Source organism: Protopterus annectens, chromosome 3.part1 (assembly GCF_019279795.1).
Source record: "Protopterus annectens isolate FY-2018-M chromosome 3.part1, PAN1.0, whole genome shotgun sequence".
In the NCBI taxonomy this organism is placed as follows: domain Eukaryota; kingdom Metazoa; phylum Chordata; order Ceratodontiformes; family Protopteridae; genus Protopterus; species Protopterus annectens.
This window is the reverse complement of record NC_056732.1, coordinates 256,917,301-256,932,284: the sequence shown is the minus strand read 5'-3', so window position 1 is coordinate 256,932,284 and position 14,984 is coordinate 256,917,301. Positions and strand designations below refer to the sequence as shown.

The 14,984-nt window shown below is 41.4% G+C and overlaps 1 protein-coding gene across 1 annotated transcript in view; it reads right to left on the bottom strand.

Moving 5' to 3' along the window:
- The window catches only part of MINDY4 (MINDY lysine 48 deubiquitinase 4), a 1,921,738-nt gene that overhangs the window by 838,390 nt on the left and 1,068,364 nt on the right, over positions 1 to 14,984 (bottom strand). Inside the window, exon 9 of the mRNA XM_044066745.1 lies at positions 6,460 to 6,548. Coding sequence (XP_043922680.1) covers positions 6,460 to 6,548 — 89 coding nt within the window. The remainder of the gene's footprint in view (positions 1 to 6,459; positions 6,549 to 14,984) is intronic.

Here is a 14,984-nt window from a genome sequence, read left to right as displayed (position 1 = left end):
CTATCTGTTAAACCTAGCAGTTGCTCCTACAGTACTTATTACCTTGATACGCACTCTTATAGATAGCACCCAAAAAGGCAAACCCCATTTCTCCGTCCCCGAATCTCTTTTAAGTTTTTTGTCTAGTCCTTCTAGCATGTCGAGGGATCAGTTGCTAGTGTCCTCTCCTGCTCAGCTGGTGAACCTGGGAATATTGAGGCAATGTTACAATTGCCTCATGTACACAGACCTCTCCTCCTCCCACAAAACACAAATACATGCGAGAGATGCAACTATACGGCCAAACTGGAGGCTGAGCTCTCTCAACATAGGACTGGCAAGACCAGTCAGGAGGAGAAGGTTACCACACACACTATAGACCCAGTCTCACATAGTACCATCACAACCTCAAATCATACACATAAACACACAAAGACATACTCGGGCTCTGATCAAAAATCTACCAAAACAGCAGAGGCCACCAAAGCAGACACCCAAACAACCACCACCTCAGAACACAACACCTGCAACACATAGACCTCACAGTCAGAGTGTCAAACAGTCACAGCCCTTAAGGCCAAACACAATGCCAGACACACTAGTCTTTGGCGAATCCATACTCACTCACACTGACTCCCCGCTCACCAGACTGAGTAAGGAGAAGGTCACAGTAAGCTGCCTGTCGGGCTAGAATCCGCCACATAAGGCAAGCACTCAGGTCTCTCAACAGCAGGTACAAATAGGCCTCAGTCATTCTGCAGGCTGGTGTAAAGGACCTGAGACGCACCTCCTTGGACTAGATGAAAAGAGAGATTGAGGAGCTCTCTGATTGTCTAGCCCAGGCGGGTATGACCCTGACCTTGAGCAGTATCCTACCTTCACCAAGAATGATGCCACAATACAGAGATAAGATGATCAGCTTTAACAATTGGCTTAAACTCTGGTGTCATTCAAAGGGGACCCAATGTCTGTCTGCCTGGGATGACATGCTGGACAAGCCACGCTGCAAGGACGGCTTGCACCTGTCACCCTGGGATTCCGGATATTGGCAAACGCCTTGCCACCCCATAGTGCCTTTTAGGCAAGGCTCAAATTCTAAACCTACCACCCTAGAACACAAAAAAAAAAACTAAGGGTAATGCTGCTCAATGCCAGAAGTCTAAATCTCAAAATGCACGCACTCGAGGCCCTTCTCAGTATGGAGAACATCGATGTCTGTGCAGTGACAGAAACCTGGTTCAAGGCTCCTGAGAGCACCCCAGCACTATCAGGTTTTACCTCTTATCATGTGTTCCGCCCCAAAATCCGGACAATACCAAGAAAGGAGGGGGTATCCATATTCATCAAAGACACCCACACCTCAAGACTGGTGGCAACGCACGATGCATCGGAGACCATCCAGGTGCAATTAACCATAGGCAAGACTGCTCTGCAAATTGTAGCATGTTACAGGCCACCCTCACAAACTCAGGAACCTCACATAGCCTTCCTGAAAACACTAGAGGGGATAAATGTATCACCAAACACCATCATACTAGGTGACTTCAATTACCCTAATATAGACTGGGAACACTACTCAAGCCCAAACACCCTAGCCCAAAAGTTCCTGGAATTCATAAACTCAAATGCCATGGAACAACTAGTCACCATCCCCACAAGAGGAGAAAACATACTTGATCTCATCATCACGAACATGGGAGCACAATGTTCAACACCGAAGTATACCCTCACTGGTGAGATCAGATCACAAACTAATCTCGCTGGAGGTCCTCATCCCCCACCTGAAATAAAAAGACCACAGTAAAGAACTTCTCGAAAGCCGACTTCACACTTCTAAAGACTAGTGTGGTCTCCTTAAGGCCCCGAGCCGACGGAAAACAGTACTCAAGCCGCTGAATCACTTACAAATGCCTTCTACCAGCACCTGCAGGACTGCATGGATAAGGCAATCCCAAGCAAAATAAAGGCAAGCGTCCACTCTGGTGGACCCCAGCCATAAACAAACTCTACAACAAAAGGAGGAAGCTACTACAAGATAGAGCAAAATCCTTAAAAGGTAAGACACCCTTGATCACTATAAGTAAAAACTAAGAGCTCTCATAAAATCATCCAAAGCAAATTTTGAGAGAAAAATAGCTAAAGACTCAAAAGACAATCATAAGGCCTTCTTTAGCTATGTTAGAAACCTGGGAGGAAACTCCCAGATATGCTCAGAACTAGTTCAAAATGATGTGAAGATTACTGATCCTACAGACATTGCCAACATACTGGCTGACAGGTTCAGTGCAAACTCCCCCAAAGGAGAGATATCTATACCAAGCGATTGCAGCCCCCAAACATCTCCAACGCCCAAGTGAGAACTGCTCTCCAAAGCAAAAACACAGCATCCATGGGACCTGATGGTGTCCCCTGTGTGCTCCACGAACTCAACGAGGAATTAAACCCACAGCTAGGACAGCTGTTTAATCATAGTCTTACCTCTGGATACCCAGGGGCATGGCTAGACTGCAACTGTGGTCCCACTTCACAAAGGCGGTGCCTCCACCGACCCTGGAAATTACCCATTAGCTTGACAAGCCTTATCTGCAAAGCCATGGAGAGGATCATAATGGACCTCATAAATAAAGACATAGGGAATTTGCAGACTTTGGATCCATCCCAGTTTGGCTTTGTCAAAGGCAGATCATGCCTTCTAAACTTGGTTGACTTTTTCAAACAGTCACCAAAGCCATTGATGAGGGAAAGGCAGTCCATACAGCCTACCTCGATCTGGCGAAGGCCTTTGATACAATACCCCACTCGGGTATCATTGAAAAACTCATCAGCTTAAATGTTAACCCATACATCACAAGATGGGTTGCAAACTGGCTGAGTGACAGAACCCACAGGGTCAGAGTTGCTGGCCATGTCAGACTCAAAGCCTGTCACAAGTGGTGTACCACAGGGCTCAGTCCTGGGCCCACTCTTGTTTGGCATCTACTTTCCAAGTACAAGCAAACACAGGAGGGTTATGGCTGACAAAGTTTGCAGATGACTGCAAACTGGCCATAGTAGAAAACACATCTGACACAGATATCCTTCAGAAGGGTCTCACAGAAACGGATAACTGGTGCCAGAGCCATGGCCTAAAGTTAAATGCCAAAAATGCATAGTCATACCCTTCGAAAACAAGGTTACCCCTAGCTACCAAATAGGTGGCAATCCACTGAGTACAGAAGAAGTTATCAGAGACCTGGGGACCCAGGTTGATAGTAGTCTGTCATTCGACACCCATGTAGCTAAAGTAGTTAGGAAGACCTTCTACATTGCCCACCTTATCATGAAGGGATTCTCATCTAGATCAAGGGAGGTCATAGTCTCCTATACTCATCACTCATCAGACCAATGATTGAGTACAATGCCCCATTCGAATGTATCTGACCCGACACTTGCAGCAGCTGGAAAGGCCACAAAGTTCCTCACCAAAAGGATAAAGGGTCTCAAACATCTGTCCTATGCTGCCCGACTGAAAGAACTCCAGCTCTATTCAGTCGCGCTCAGAGGTGACCTTTGCCTAACATACAAGGCCATGTCAAACCCAGATTTGATGAATATGCTTCACCTCAAAAATCTAGATCCGTCAGAGCCACAAGGGCAGGAGACTTAAACCTCGACACGGCTATTAATAGGACGTGCTGGAGGGATAGATTCATCACCCAAAGACTCCCTATGCTGTGGAATAAAATCCCGGTATATGTGAGGCAGAGCACCTCGCTGGCCTTGTTCAAGAGAAATCTTGACCAATGGATGGGAGATCGCAGATATACCCCAGGGATTACCTCAGTGTCACTGCTCAACAGAGGCACAGCAAAATAATGGGTATAGTTCCCCATACTAAAGGGGTGGCGAAAGCCACAAAACTATGGGCTAGGCTTGTAAATGCCCTCGGGCAGATAGCCTAGTATGAACCTATGAACCTATGAACCTATACAGAGGAAGAGGCTGGCGAAGAAGAAGTGGGATTGTCAAAGAGATGAAGAAAGTAGATATGAGTATAAGGAGATGAGGCGCATGGCAAAGAGAGAGGTGGCAAAGGCTAAGGATAAGGCATATAGAGAATTGTATGAGAGATTGGACACTAAAGAGGGAGAAAAGGACCTGTACAGATTGGCTAAACAGAGGGACAGAGCTGGGAAAGATGTGCAGCAGGTAAGGGTGATAAAGGACAGTGAGAGAAACATACTCACAAGTGAGGTGAGTGTGTTGAGCAGATGGAAAGAGTACTTTGAAGGGCTGATGAATGAAGAGAATGAGAGAGAAGGTTGGATGATGTGGGGATAGTGAATCAGGAAGTGAAGCAGATTAGCAAGGAGGAAGTAAGGACAGCTATGAAGAGGATGAAGAATGGAAAGGCTGTTGGCGCAAATGACATACCAGTGGAAGCATGGAGGTGCTTAGGAGAAATGGCAGTGGATTTTTTAACCAGATTGTTTAATGAAATTTTGGAAAGTCAGAGGATGCCTGAGGAGTGGAGAAAAAGTGTTTTGGTACCTATCTTTAAGAATAAGGGTGATGTGCAGAGCTGCAGTAACTACAGAGGGATACAACTGATCAGTCACAGCTTGAAGTTATGGGAAAGAGTAGTGGAAGCTGGGTTAAGAAGGGAGGTGATGATTAGTGATCAGCAGTATGGTTTCATGCCAGAAAAGAGCACTACAGATGCAATATTTGCTCTGAAAGTGTTGTTGGAGAAATACAGAGAAGGTCAGAAGGAGTTGCATTGTGTCTTTGGACTTAGAGAAAGCATATGACAGGGTGCCTAGAGAGGAGTTGTGGTATTGTATGAGGAAGTCGGGAGTGGCAGAGAAGTATGTAAGAGTGGTACAGGATATGTACAAGGGTAGTGTGACATTGGTGAGGACTGCGGTGGTAGTGACAGATACGTTTAAGGTGGAGGTGGGTTTACATCAAGGATCAGCTCTGAGCCCTTTCTTATTTGCAGTGGTGATGGACAGGTTGACAGATGAGATTAGACAGGAGGCCCCTTGGACTATGATGTTTGCAGATGACATTGTGATATGTAGTGAGAGTATGAACCAGGTTGAGGAGACCCTGGAGAGGTGGAGATATGCTTTAGAGAGGAGAGGAATGAAGGTCAGCAGGGCTAAAACAGAATATATGTGTGTAAATGAGAGGGAGGGTAGAGGAATGGTGAGGATGCAGGGAGTAGAGTTGGTAAAGGTGGATGAGTTTAAGTACTTGGGATCCACAGTTCAGAGTAATGGTGAGTGTGGATGAGAGGTGAAGAAGAGAGTACAGGCAGGGTGGAATGGGTGGAGAAGAGTGTCAGGAGTGATTTGTGACAAATGGGTAACAATAAGAGTGAAAGGGAAGGTCTACAAGAGGGTAGTGAGACCAGCTATGTTATATGGGTTGGAGACGGTAGCATTGTCGAAAAGGCAGGAGTCAGAGCTGGATGTGGCAGAGTTAAAGATGTTAAGATTTGCACTGGGTGTGACTAGGATGGACAGGATTAGGAAAAGAGGGTCAGCTCAGGTTGGACAGTTTGGAGACAAAGCAAGAGAGGCGAGATTGCGTTGGTTTGGACATGTGCTGAGGAGGGATGCTGGGTATATTGGGAAAAGGATGCCAAGGGTGGAGCTACCAGGTAAGAGGAAAAGAGGAAGGCCTAAGATGAGGTTTATGGATGTGGTGAGAGAGGACATGCAGGCGGTTGGTGTGAAAGAACATGATGCAAAGGACAGGAAGAAATGGAAACAGATGATCCGCTGTGGCGACCCCTAACGTGAACAGCCGAAAGAAGATGATATACGAAAATTAAGAGTTAAGAGACAAGTTTGCTACTCGGAATGGTTATGTTTATAGATAAAACCACTGAATGCTATTATTCAGGCTAATACAATTAATTTTCATTGGCTGCACATTTATATTTGATCCAAGGCCAAAGATAAATATTGCAATATGTGATAATCATACTGACCTGCACTGCTCTCAAAGTGCATTTGAAAATATTATTTTAGTAGTAGTTTAGATTCATTAAGATGACATTTAAGCATAAAAGATCTCATGCAACGAAACAACCTCCACTTCTCAAATTTATTTTAAAATCAACTCCATTGAAACTTGCTTTGGCAGACTTGCAGGTGGCAGCATTTCAAGACTGAAACCCTTTTTGCTTACCAATATGACAGCCAACTCTTGCAGTACTGAAACTAGCCTTTCAAATGTCTTTTTTTGGAAACTAGTAACTTGGGTTCAGTAAACAAGAATAAATTAGCTATCTCCTGATGCCAAAGCAACCTGCATTTGCATGTACAAGAAAGACTAAAGCAAGAATTAATGAAAATAACAGTATTTCTTTGTGTTAATAATTAAAAAAAATTGCTTTAAGTCTACCACATAAAAGTAAACAATCTCAGAACATTATAAACAGAAAACAATGATTAACTGTATGAATAAAAAAAAAACACAAACACTCACTGTGACCCTTTACTGTTTCCATTTTCTTCAAACAAAAGTTTTTGTAGAAAACAAGCTTGAACTGCTGCCAAAATGCCACAAGGCCCACCCTAAAAAGGAAACACTGAAGTTTGTAAATATTGTACAGATTCATGATAATAAGACGTTCTTCGGGAAGGGGAAAAAAACAAATAATCTGCTGTGCTACAGTAGGTTACTAGTGCCCCCTCCCAGTATGGAAATAAAAGTGCAGCTACTGGGAGTATTATGAAATTAACAACAATTTGTGAAATTAAACAATAATATTACCTTAAAATCTCCTACTAAAAGTGAAAGAAAAGATATTCCAATTAGAAGATGTGGAAAACATTCAACTGCATGACTGAAGTACAAATGCATAATTATACCTCTCAACTGTCTAGATTGTGGCATAAATGTCCAGATTTTTGCCTCCTATTTTTGGTCTATTCCTCATAAAATTTGTGGTTTTCTGGAAAATCTCTGGGGTGATCTGAAGATTGAAGTCACTAAATAATGTCATACATTTGAGTGTCAGACTTTAAATCCTTCAGAAAATGTATGCTAACAAAAAACATTTTACTCCAGCAACTTTCTAAGTTTATAAGAGCAATATTTAAAATCTGTACCTATTTTTAGTCCTTTCTTCCCCATTTTGTCAGACTTTGTCTAGATTTCTTGCACTAACAGGTTGAGAGGTATGCATAAGATCCATACCATAACAGTGTACATTTAAGAAGAGGTCACTGTAAGGGTAAGCCATAACATTTGCATTTCCTACCTTCTCATTCTCATTGATTACACAGATATTCCATCATGTGCATTTTCACTGTGAATGGTATTTATTGTCTTGCATCTCTGTAAAGATAAGTAAGTAGCTGGCACAGAATTAATGCAGTCCTGACATATGCTGCCTTTGAGTCTAGAAGCTCTGAAGTGAAAGTGTGACTGTGATTTATAAATACTCTGCCAAATGTGACAAGCAAACAAATCTGCAAAACATTAAGAAACTTACTTAAACTGTTAGTACTCTGAAACACTAAATAAACAGTGGCTGTATACAAAGTTGTCATACACAAGAAAGGAGGGAGGTTTTTCTCTTACGTTGACTTCTCTTCAAAAATTTCCTGTTAAGGTAATTATCTTACACAGATATGCTGACACTGACAACCCAAATGGCCCCGATGCTGAGACTGGGGCCGAAACCTCAAACATAGAGGATCCCAACACTGAAAAGGACACCAAGTGGGCATCCTTGGAGTCGAGTGAGCCAGATGGGATATGCTCAGTTCCACAGGACCCAATCCCACTGGAACCAAACTGCAGGGCTCCTGAAAAGACAATGGCTCTGACATCTGACACTGAGACATGGACTGGGGAGTGACACTGATTGGGAAATACTAAGCCAATTTGATCTGGCCTAGAAGCCCAGAGGGATGTGATGACACTAACTTCAATTTCTGCCTTCACAAAAGCCCTTATCACCCTGTCCCAAAACAACTTGGAGGAGTTCTGGAAGGACTCAGCAGACCTAATGGAGGAAGAAGACTGGGGGATAAGAAGGAAGAAATCTATAAAGTCCCCTTTTCTGAAGGACAGCTGCTGGTGGTTCTTTTGGGAGAATGACTGGGAATTATAATTAATTACCTGTTATTCCCGCAGTGGTGGTACTGCGGTAGCATTGTCACCTCACAGTAAGACGCTGTCCGGTTCGATTCTCAGCTAGAGTGTCTTCTGCGTGGAGGCATGTGTGAATGGGCGTACCTTTGTTGAAGGTTGTGCGTCAGGGCTGGTAACTCAGCACGTAAAAATCAACTACCAATCATTAGCGGACCGGAGTTCCACTGTGGCGACCCCTAACCGGGAAAAGCCGAAAGACACACACACACACACACACACACACACACACACACACACACACACACACACACACACCTGTTGTGAAAACTTCACCTGAGACAAGCATATATTTCACAAGACAAATTATATCTCAGAGATTGTGGTAATGAAGTCCAGTTTTATAACCTGCCTTTACCCATAACAGTAGATGTTTGAATTCCTCAATGCTGCAGTAGCCTTTATGTTATATGGGTTGTTTCCATGTCCAGGAATAACAAAAGTCCAGGCTTCCCACAGCTTTGGCTCTCCTCACACCTTCACTATGACTGCTGACTGGCTAGTCCAAAGGAGGGAAATCAGCAGTCAGAGTGAAGATTTCTTCATGACTTTCTAGCTCATACAGAGAGAATAGCCTAACAATCTTGAATGGAAAAAAAATAGTAACAAAGAGACATATAGAGCAGAAAAACAAAGAACCCTCTCTCTTATATCCCAGCTACAACTATATAAAAGAGTAGGAGGAATGAAGGTAGATACATCTACTGCAGCAATGAGGAATTTGTACATCTAGTGTTAAGCGTAAGTGCATCTTAAACAACTGTACTATGGTAATCATACCCATGGCTGTAGTAGCCCTTAGGCTATATCAGTTAATTATTAAATCCTATCCAACCTGTGAGGAGGACGGATACGGATCCAGCAGCCCCTGGAGAATGGTTCTAGCAAAGCTAGCCCTGGACCTTGAAAAGGAATACAGTTTGTAATGTAAGGAGGACCATGCAGCTACCTCTAGAGTCCACCCCTTTCCAGAATACCACTGAGGAAGACAAGCCTCTACTATAGTGTACCTTGATACTGCCTGGAATGGATTTGCCATGGTGGGAATGACAAAAAGCAATAGCTGGGGACAATCACCTGGGAAATTTCTGGTTAAACACAAGATAGTACCCTATGCTCATCCAAAGTATGTAGAATCCTCTCTCTCTAGATTTAGTTCTTGGTTGAACACTGGGAGATTGATGGCTTTATTTAAAATAAACTCTGCAACCACTTTGGGCATAAAAGAGGGATTTGCTCTTAATGTGGCACTATTTATATGGAACACTCACCATGACAGTTTGCAACTCGGATACTCTTCTTGCAGATGCCAGAGCAATGATGAGTACAGTTTTCTGTGCCAAGAACCTTAAATCAGCCTAATGCACAGGTTCGAAAGGAAACACAGTCAACTTTTTCAGCAGAAAGTTGAGATCCCAATGAAGAGCAACCCATTTATGAGGCGGTCTCAAGTGTAAAATTCCTTTCAGAAACTGTTTTACCACAAACAGAGAAGAATGAGGAGGATCCATGGGCAGGCATTTTGAAATGTCTGCAAGATGAGTCTTTATAGAGGGGTAAGAGAGGCCAGAGGAAAGTAATTTACACAAATATTTGAGCACCAGTGGTACAAAAATCTCTAATGGACCCCTGGTTATTGGTTAGGCACCAATTAGAAAATCACTTCCACTTACCTATATAGGATTTTCTAGTAGCAGGTTTTCTTGTCTCCGTTAGTACCTGCTGCTTGACATAAGTATCTAACAGGTATTAGAATTGAATCATCCAGACAGTCATCTGAAGCCGATTGAAACTGAGGTGCATCACACATCACCTGTCTTTTGTCATTAGATCCAGTCTGTGAGAAAGCATGTAGTAATTCCCCTTGGCCAGTTCACTAACAAGTAACAGCCAGTGTTGCCTGGGCTAAAAGTGAATCACCACAATGATTTTTGGGGAACCTTATGAATATTCAGAATTTTCCTGAATATCAATGGAAATGTGGAAAAGTATAAAAGAACATTCCCCAACCACAGGAATGAAAATGCATTTGTTTTTGAGGCTTGCCTGCAAGGAGCCCTGGTGCAGTATTTGTTCAGCTGCCTGTTTTGACAGGAGATGAATAGATCTAGTTGAGGTGTTCCCCACAACTGGATAAGTTCCTGGAAGATACCCTAGTTTAGTTTCTGTTCATGAGGGTCTGTCCTGGTCCAACTTAGCCTGTCTGACACAATGTTCTGACAAAAAATAAAACACTTGGACGGTTGAGGAATGTTGAAGAGCCATTTCAGAATCAATCACAGCCAGCATAGGGGTAAGACCCTGAACTGCCCAGTTTATGTACCACATAACTGTGATATTGTTTGAAATCACATGTACAGGTCCAATTGATCACTGGTGATGAAGAGATTTCAAGGTATGGATCACAGTCAATATTTATTTTATACTGGTGAGTCTGTCTGAAAGACTCCACAGGCTTTATACCTTTACTCCCATAGAAACTGCTCTCCAGCAAAATCTGAGGCATCTGTGGAGAGACTGGTTTGGGCTCTGAGGAGAAAAAGGGAGACCTAGGTTCAGCTGAATTTGTAGCCTCAACAACTGCAGTTCCATTTTTAAAAAGCTCAGAACTGGAATTTAGTGCTCCAGAGGATGTAAATGCTGGGTTCATGTTTTGTTTTTTTCTAAAAAACTATTGCATCTTTCTCACGCTTAACCTGGTTAGAAGAACTATGAGAATCATAGAAGCCAAGAACCCAAGGATTAACAGCACATCCACACGTATGAGTAGCAAAATTCCTCATATGTCTAAATGTGGATGCTGTTCCATCTGCCCCTACATTTTGATGGGTGAACAGTTTGTGATAAAGAACTTTGCATTTTATATAAAAGGAGCATTTAACTGTCTGACAGGAGGGGTAGTATACTCTGCACTCTGTCAACAGTGCCCTGTTTTCTACATAGGCAAAACTGAGCGTAAGTTTAAAGAAAGAATTGCTGAACATCTGCACGACATTAAGAAAAGGAAAACAAATAATGCCCTACCTAAACATTTAATGGAATTGCCAGACCACCTTTTTTAAATTTGCAATTATGGAAGAGGTAACCCCTAGTGAACGTGATGGCCCATGGCAACTTAAGTTGGAAGAACGTGAGTTATATTGGCAGCTCATACTTAATGCAAGTTCTTGGCCTGGGATTAATGACCAGATTTCTATTAGCTGTCTTAAAAGTAAAAGCTTTTGAAAGATAATACCTTTTTTATCAGACAGATTTTCTCAGTTTAGCATTTATTATTTAATGATTGCTCTTACATAAAACTATTTATTATTGCTTGGTAAAAGAATGTTTTACAGGTTGATGTATTCAGATATTCAGCCTTTGATTTTTGTTTACTTCAATTTTGAACTTATTGAATATGTTGCCTTCTGTCACATAATTTAAAATGCATCAAATGATTTAAAAAGTTTTTGGCTGTCACATGATTTTAAGCTGATCACATAATTTTAAAAAAGTTGCCACATGACCTTTTAGAATTGCATTTAAACAGTGTGTGTGTGTTTGCTTCACTTCATCTGAAGAAGTTTTATTATAAAATAAAATGAAAGCGCTAATATTACATTTTAAGTTGTTGAGCTGGATTTGTCGGAATCTCTGTGGCCTTGCGTGTGTTTTTTTATGAACCCAAGGATCCTGAGAAATTCTCTTGCAGAAGTCTAAGACTGACTGGAAAAGCTCATGAAAGATTACAGATAAAAATGTACCTTTTTGTGTCAGAAAGGCCTTTTGAAGACACGTTTCTAGAAGACGGCAGAGAAACACAATCCTGTGAGATGGAAGCCACAAGGATTTTCTAACATTTATCTGGAAGCTTGGCTTGGTCAGAAGAGATATAACCCAAGTTAAAGGGCACTTGTGGCTTAGATAAAGACTCTGCAAAAGTAAGTAATTCATCTAAATAAGAAAATATGTGAATGTCATTCAGTCTGCAATGAGCTATAACTGGGACTAGACATTTCATAAGTACCCTTGGAGCTGTGGATAATCCAAAGGATAATAAAACTGATAAAGTGACCTAGACACAAAGAACCTGAAAAATGTCATGAAGCCTGTGGCTATGGGAATGTGATAATAAAAATCTTTTAAGTCTAGTGCTTCCATGTAACTCAAAGAAGGAATGAAGGATAAGAGGTTCTGTACGGTCAACATTTTTAATGTCTGTACCTTCACACAGGTTTAGAAATTAAAGATCTAGTACTAGTCTCCAAGAGGCCTCTTTCTTTGGTACCAGAAACACTCTAGAATAGAAGTCTTTGCCCCTTTGACTTACAGGCATTGGTTCTATTAATCCTTGGTATTTAAAGATTGAAGAACCTAAGGAACATATTCTGTTTAGTACAGAGGGTGGGGAGGAATTCCTCTGAAAGGATTTTTTTTTTATCCAATGCCATCTGTAACCATCCTGCACCACTTTTAGCAACCAAGAGTCAAACATTTTTGCCAAAGGGGAGTGGGGCACTGATAACCAGCTTTTGGGACAGGTCTGTGATGGAGATACTGGCTGGGGGGTTTAGAATACTAACACAGTTATTCTGTACTAATAGTCTGTTCCTTTTCCTGAAAGAACCTCTATTTCTTATTGTTATTTCCCTCTGGCCATCCCTTTTTAACTCCTTGCTTATTAGAATATGAATGGTTTTGCTTATATGGCTATTTGTGAAAAAGGGAGACCTAAAAGATTTATAATGGGAGATATGAAACATCTTAGATAATCCTTGGATCAATTTTCCTCCTTCATCAAATTATTGAGAACCCGGGTAGCAGAAGAGCTAAACAACATTGTCTGCAGCTGAATCTAAGATTTCAAATTTTCTCTCATAAGGAAACTTTTGATTGCATACCCAAGCATATCTTCTCAACATTGTAGCAGTAGCAGCGGCCCTAGATACTGTATCTGCAAAATCATACACATGCTTAAAAGCATATTTGGATGCCTTGGACAATGTAGAAATGGTTTGATTCAGAAAAAGCTTTCTTCTGGAGGAAGTGAGGTAGCAAATTCCCTCAGACTGTCCATAAAACAAGGTATAAATTTCTACATGTATGTCTGATAATTTAGAATTCTGAACATCAAGTGGACGAAGAAAACACACACTTACCTTGCCTTCCTTGTCACTAAGTGTTCAGATCAACCTATTACCACTGGAGTGATTTTTATGTATACGAATTTAACTTCTCATTTTAATGTGATTTGATTTTTATCATTTTATTTTTTTATGTAAGATTCTTTACAGAAAGTAATAAATATATAAAAACATAGTCTATTCGATACAAAAAGTTTAGTTTTTTAGCTGGCCTGCAAGATTACACAGTCAGGAACACTAGATGGCATTGTGATGCTACTTTGCCTAAGAATGGTTGGGGCACTCCCTCTTGAAACATCAAAGGAATTGTTGTCATTATTCATGGATGTGTGTATAAAAGTTTTGTATCTTAACTGTTTTTATATTCTGATGAAGTTCCTATAAGGGATGAAAGCACTTAATATATACATATTTTTTGTTTTGGTTTTAAGTGGTTTTACCAAATAAAACAGTTGCTGCTTGTGACCTTCAGCCTTGGATTTGTTTTGGCTTTGAAGCCTTTTGGATTTTATGTTTTACAAACCTATTACCAGCAGACAAGGCAGTGGATATGGCTGCTGGGTCTGATCTATGGTGAGAGAAAATAAATATATTAGTCTGAGGTACCGTAAACATTTTATCTGCTTGTTTAGGGACTGATGGCTGGGTATCAGGATGATAACAGTCAGCATTCAACATACCTTCCAGGGCTGGCAGTATATGAGGGATGGGTGAAAAATAATGAACATCCAACTTTTAACATATCATATCTCTTCAGTTCAGGGAAAAACATCTATTTGTTCCCATATAAATACCTCATTCATCCTAGCTATGGCCTAATTAAAAGAAAATTCCTTCACATGAGGGTAAGACCTAATATTTTCCCCACATTTAGAGAATTGGGCTTGCGAATCTATTGAAGAAGAAACCCGACTTCTGTCATAATCAGAATAATCACACCCTGTTTCCTTGGGAATTTCTTTACAAAAGATGCCCTCCTGTAATGATTTGTGGATACCAGGATTCATAGACTGCAATGCATATGCCTTGCTAAAGTTAAAAAAAAATCACCTTTCTTAATTGTAATTACTTTTGGTGATGAACAAAGTTTAATCTTTTTTTTTTTTCTTTATAGGAGTCCCCGTGGAAGAAGACCAACTCAAAAGAGGGATATCTGATTGGTCTAATGGTCTCTTGCTTGGTTACCCGAAGAATAACCCAGAGTGTCTAGCAGCCCTAGAAAAGATGGTTCTCCCATGCCCAGATTGGACACTGGAACAGTCAGAGAGGATGTGGCTGACCCCCAATTTGTGATGGCAGGAAGAAATACACCAGAGGAAGCTGGAGGAGGTAGGTATTCTGAAGAACAACCAATGGCCTTTACAGGCTACAGCTTCAGCCAATTTTGTCAGATTCACAGACTAAGCCTGCAGCACCAGCAAGGGCTCCTTGTAAATGTACTTTTCTTTTTCTTTCTAAGATCTACAGGAGTGGAACCAGCAGGACTGGAGTAAATATACATGCTGTAGCTGAGAAGGAAATAACAAAACTACCCTTGCAAAAACATTTATACTTCCCTCCCTTCTTTATGGTGCCCCCATCCTAACTAATTTACAAACTTCTACCATAAACAAGATGGAACAGTGCTACAACAAAGTTGCAAAGTTTGCCACAAACATTAACCATCACACACATCACTGTAAACCACTCCTAGAATTAAACTGGCTTGAACTCCCCAACCAAGTTGCC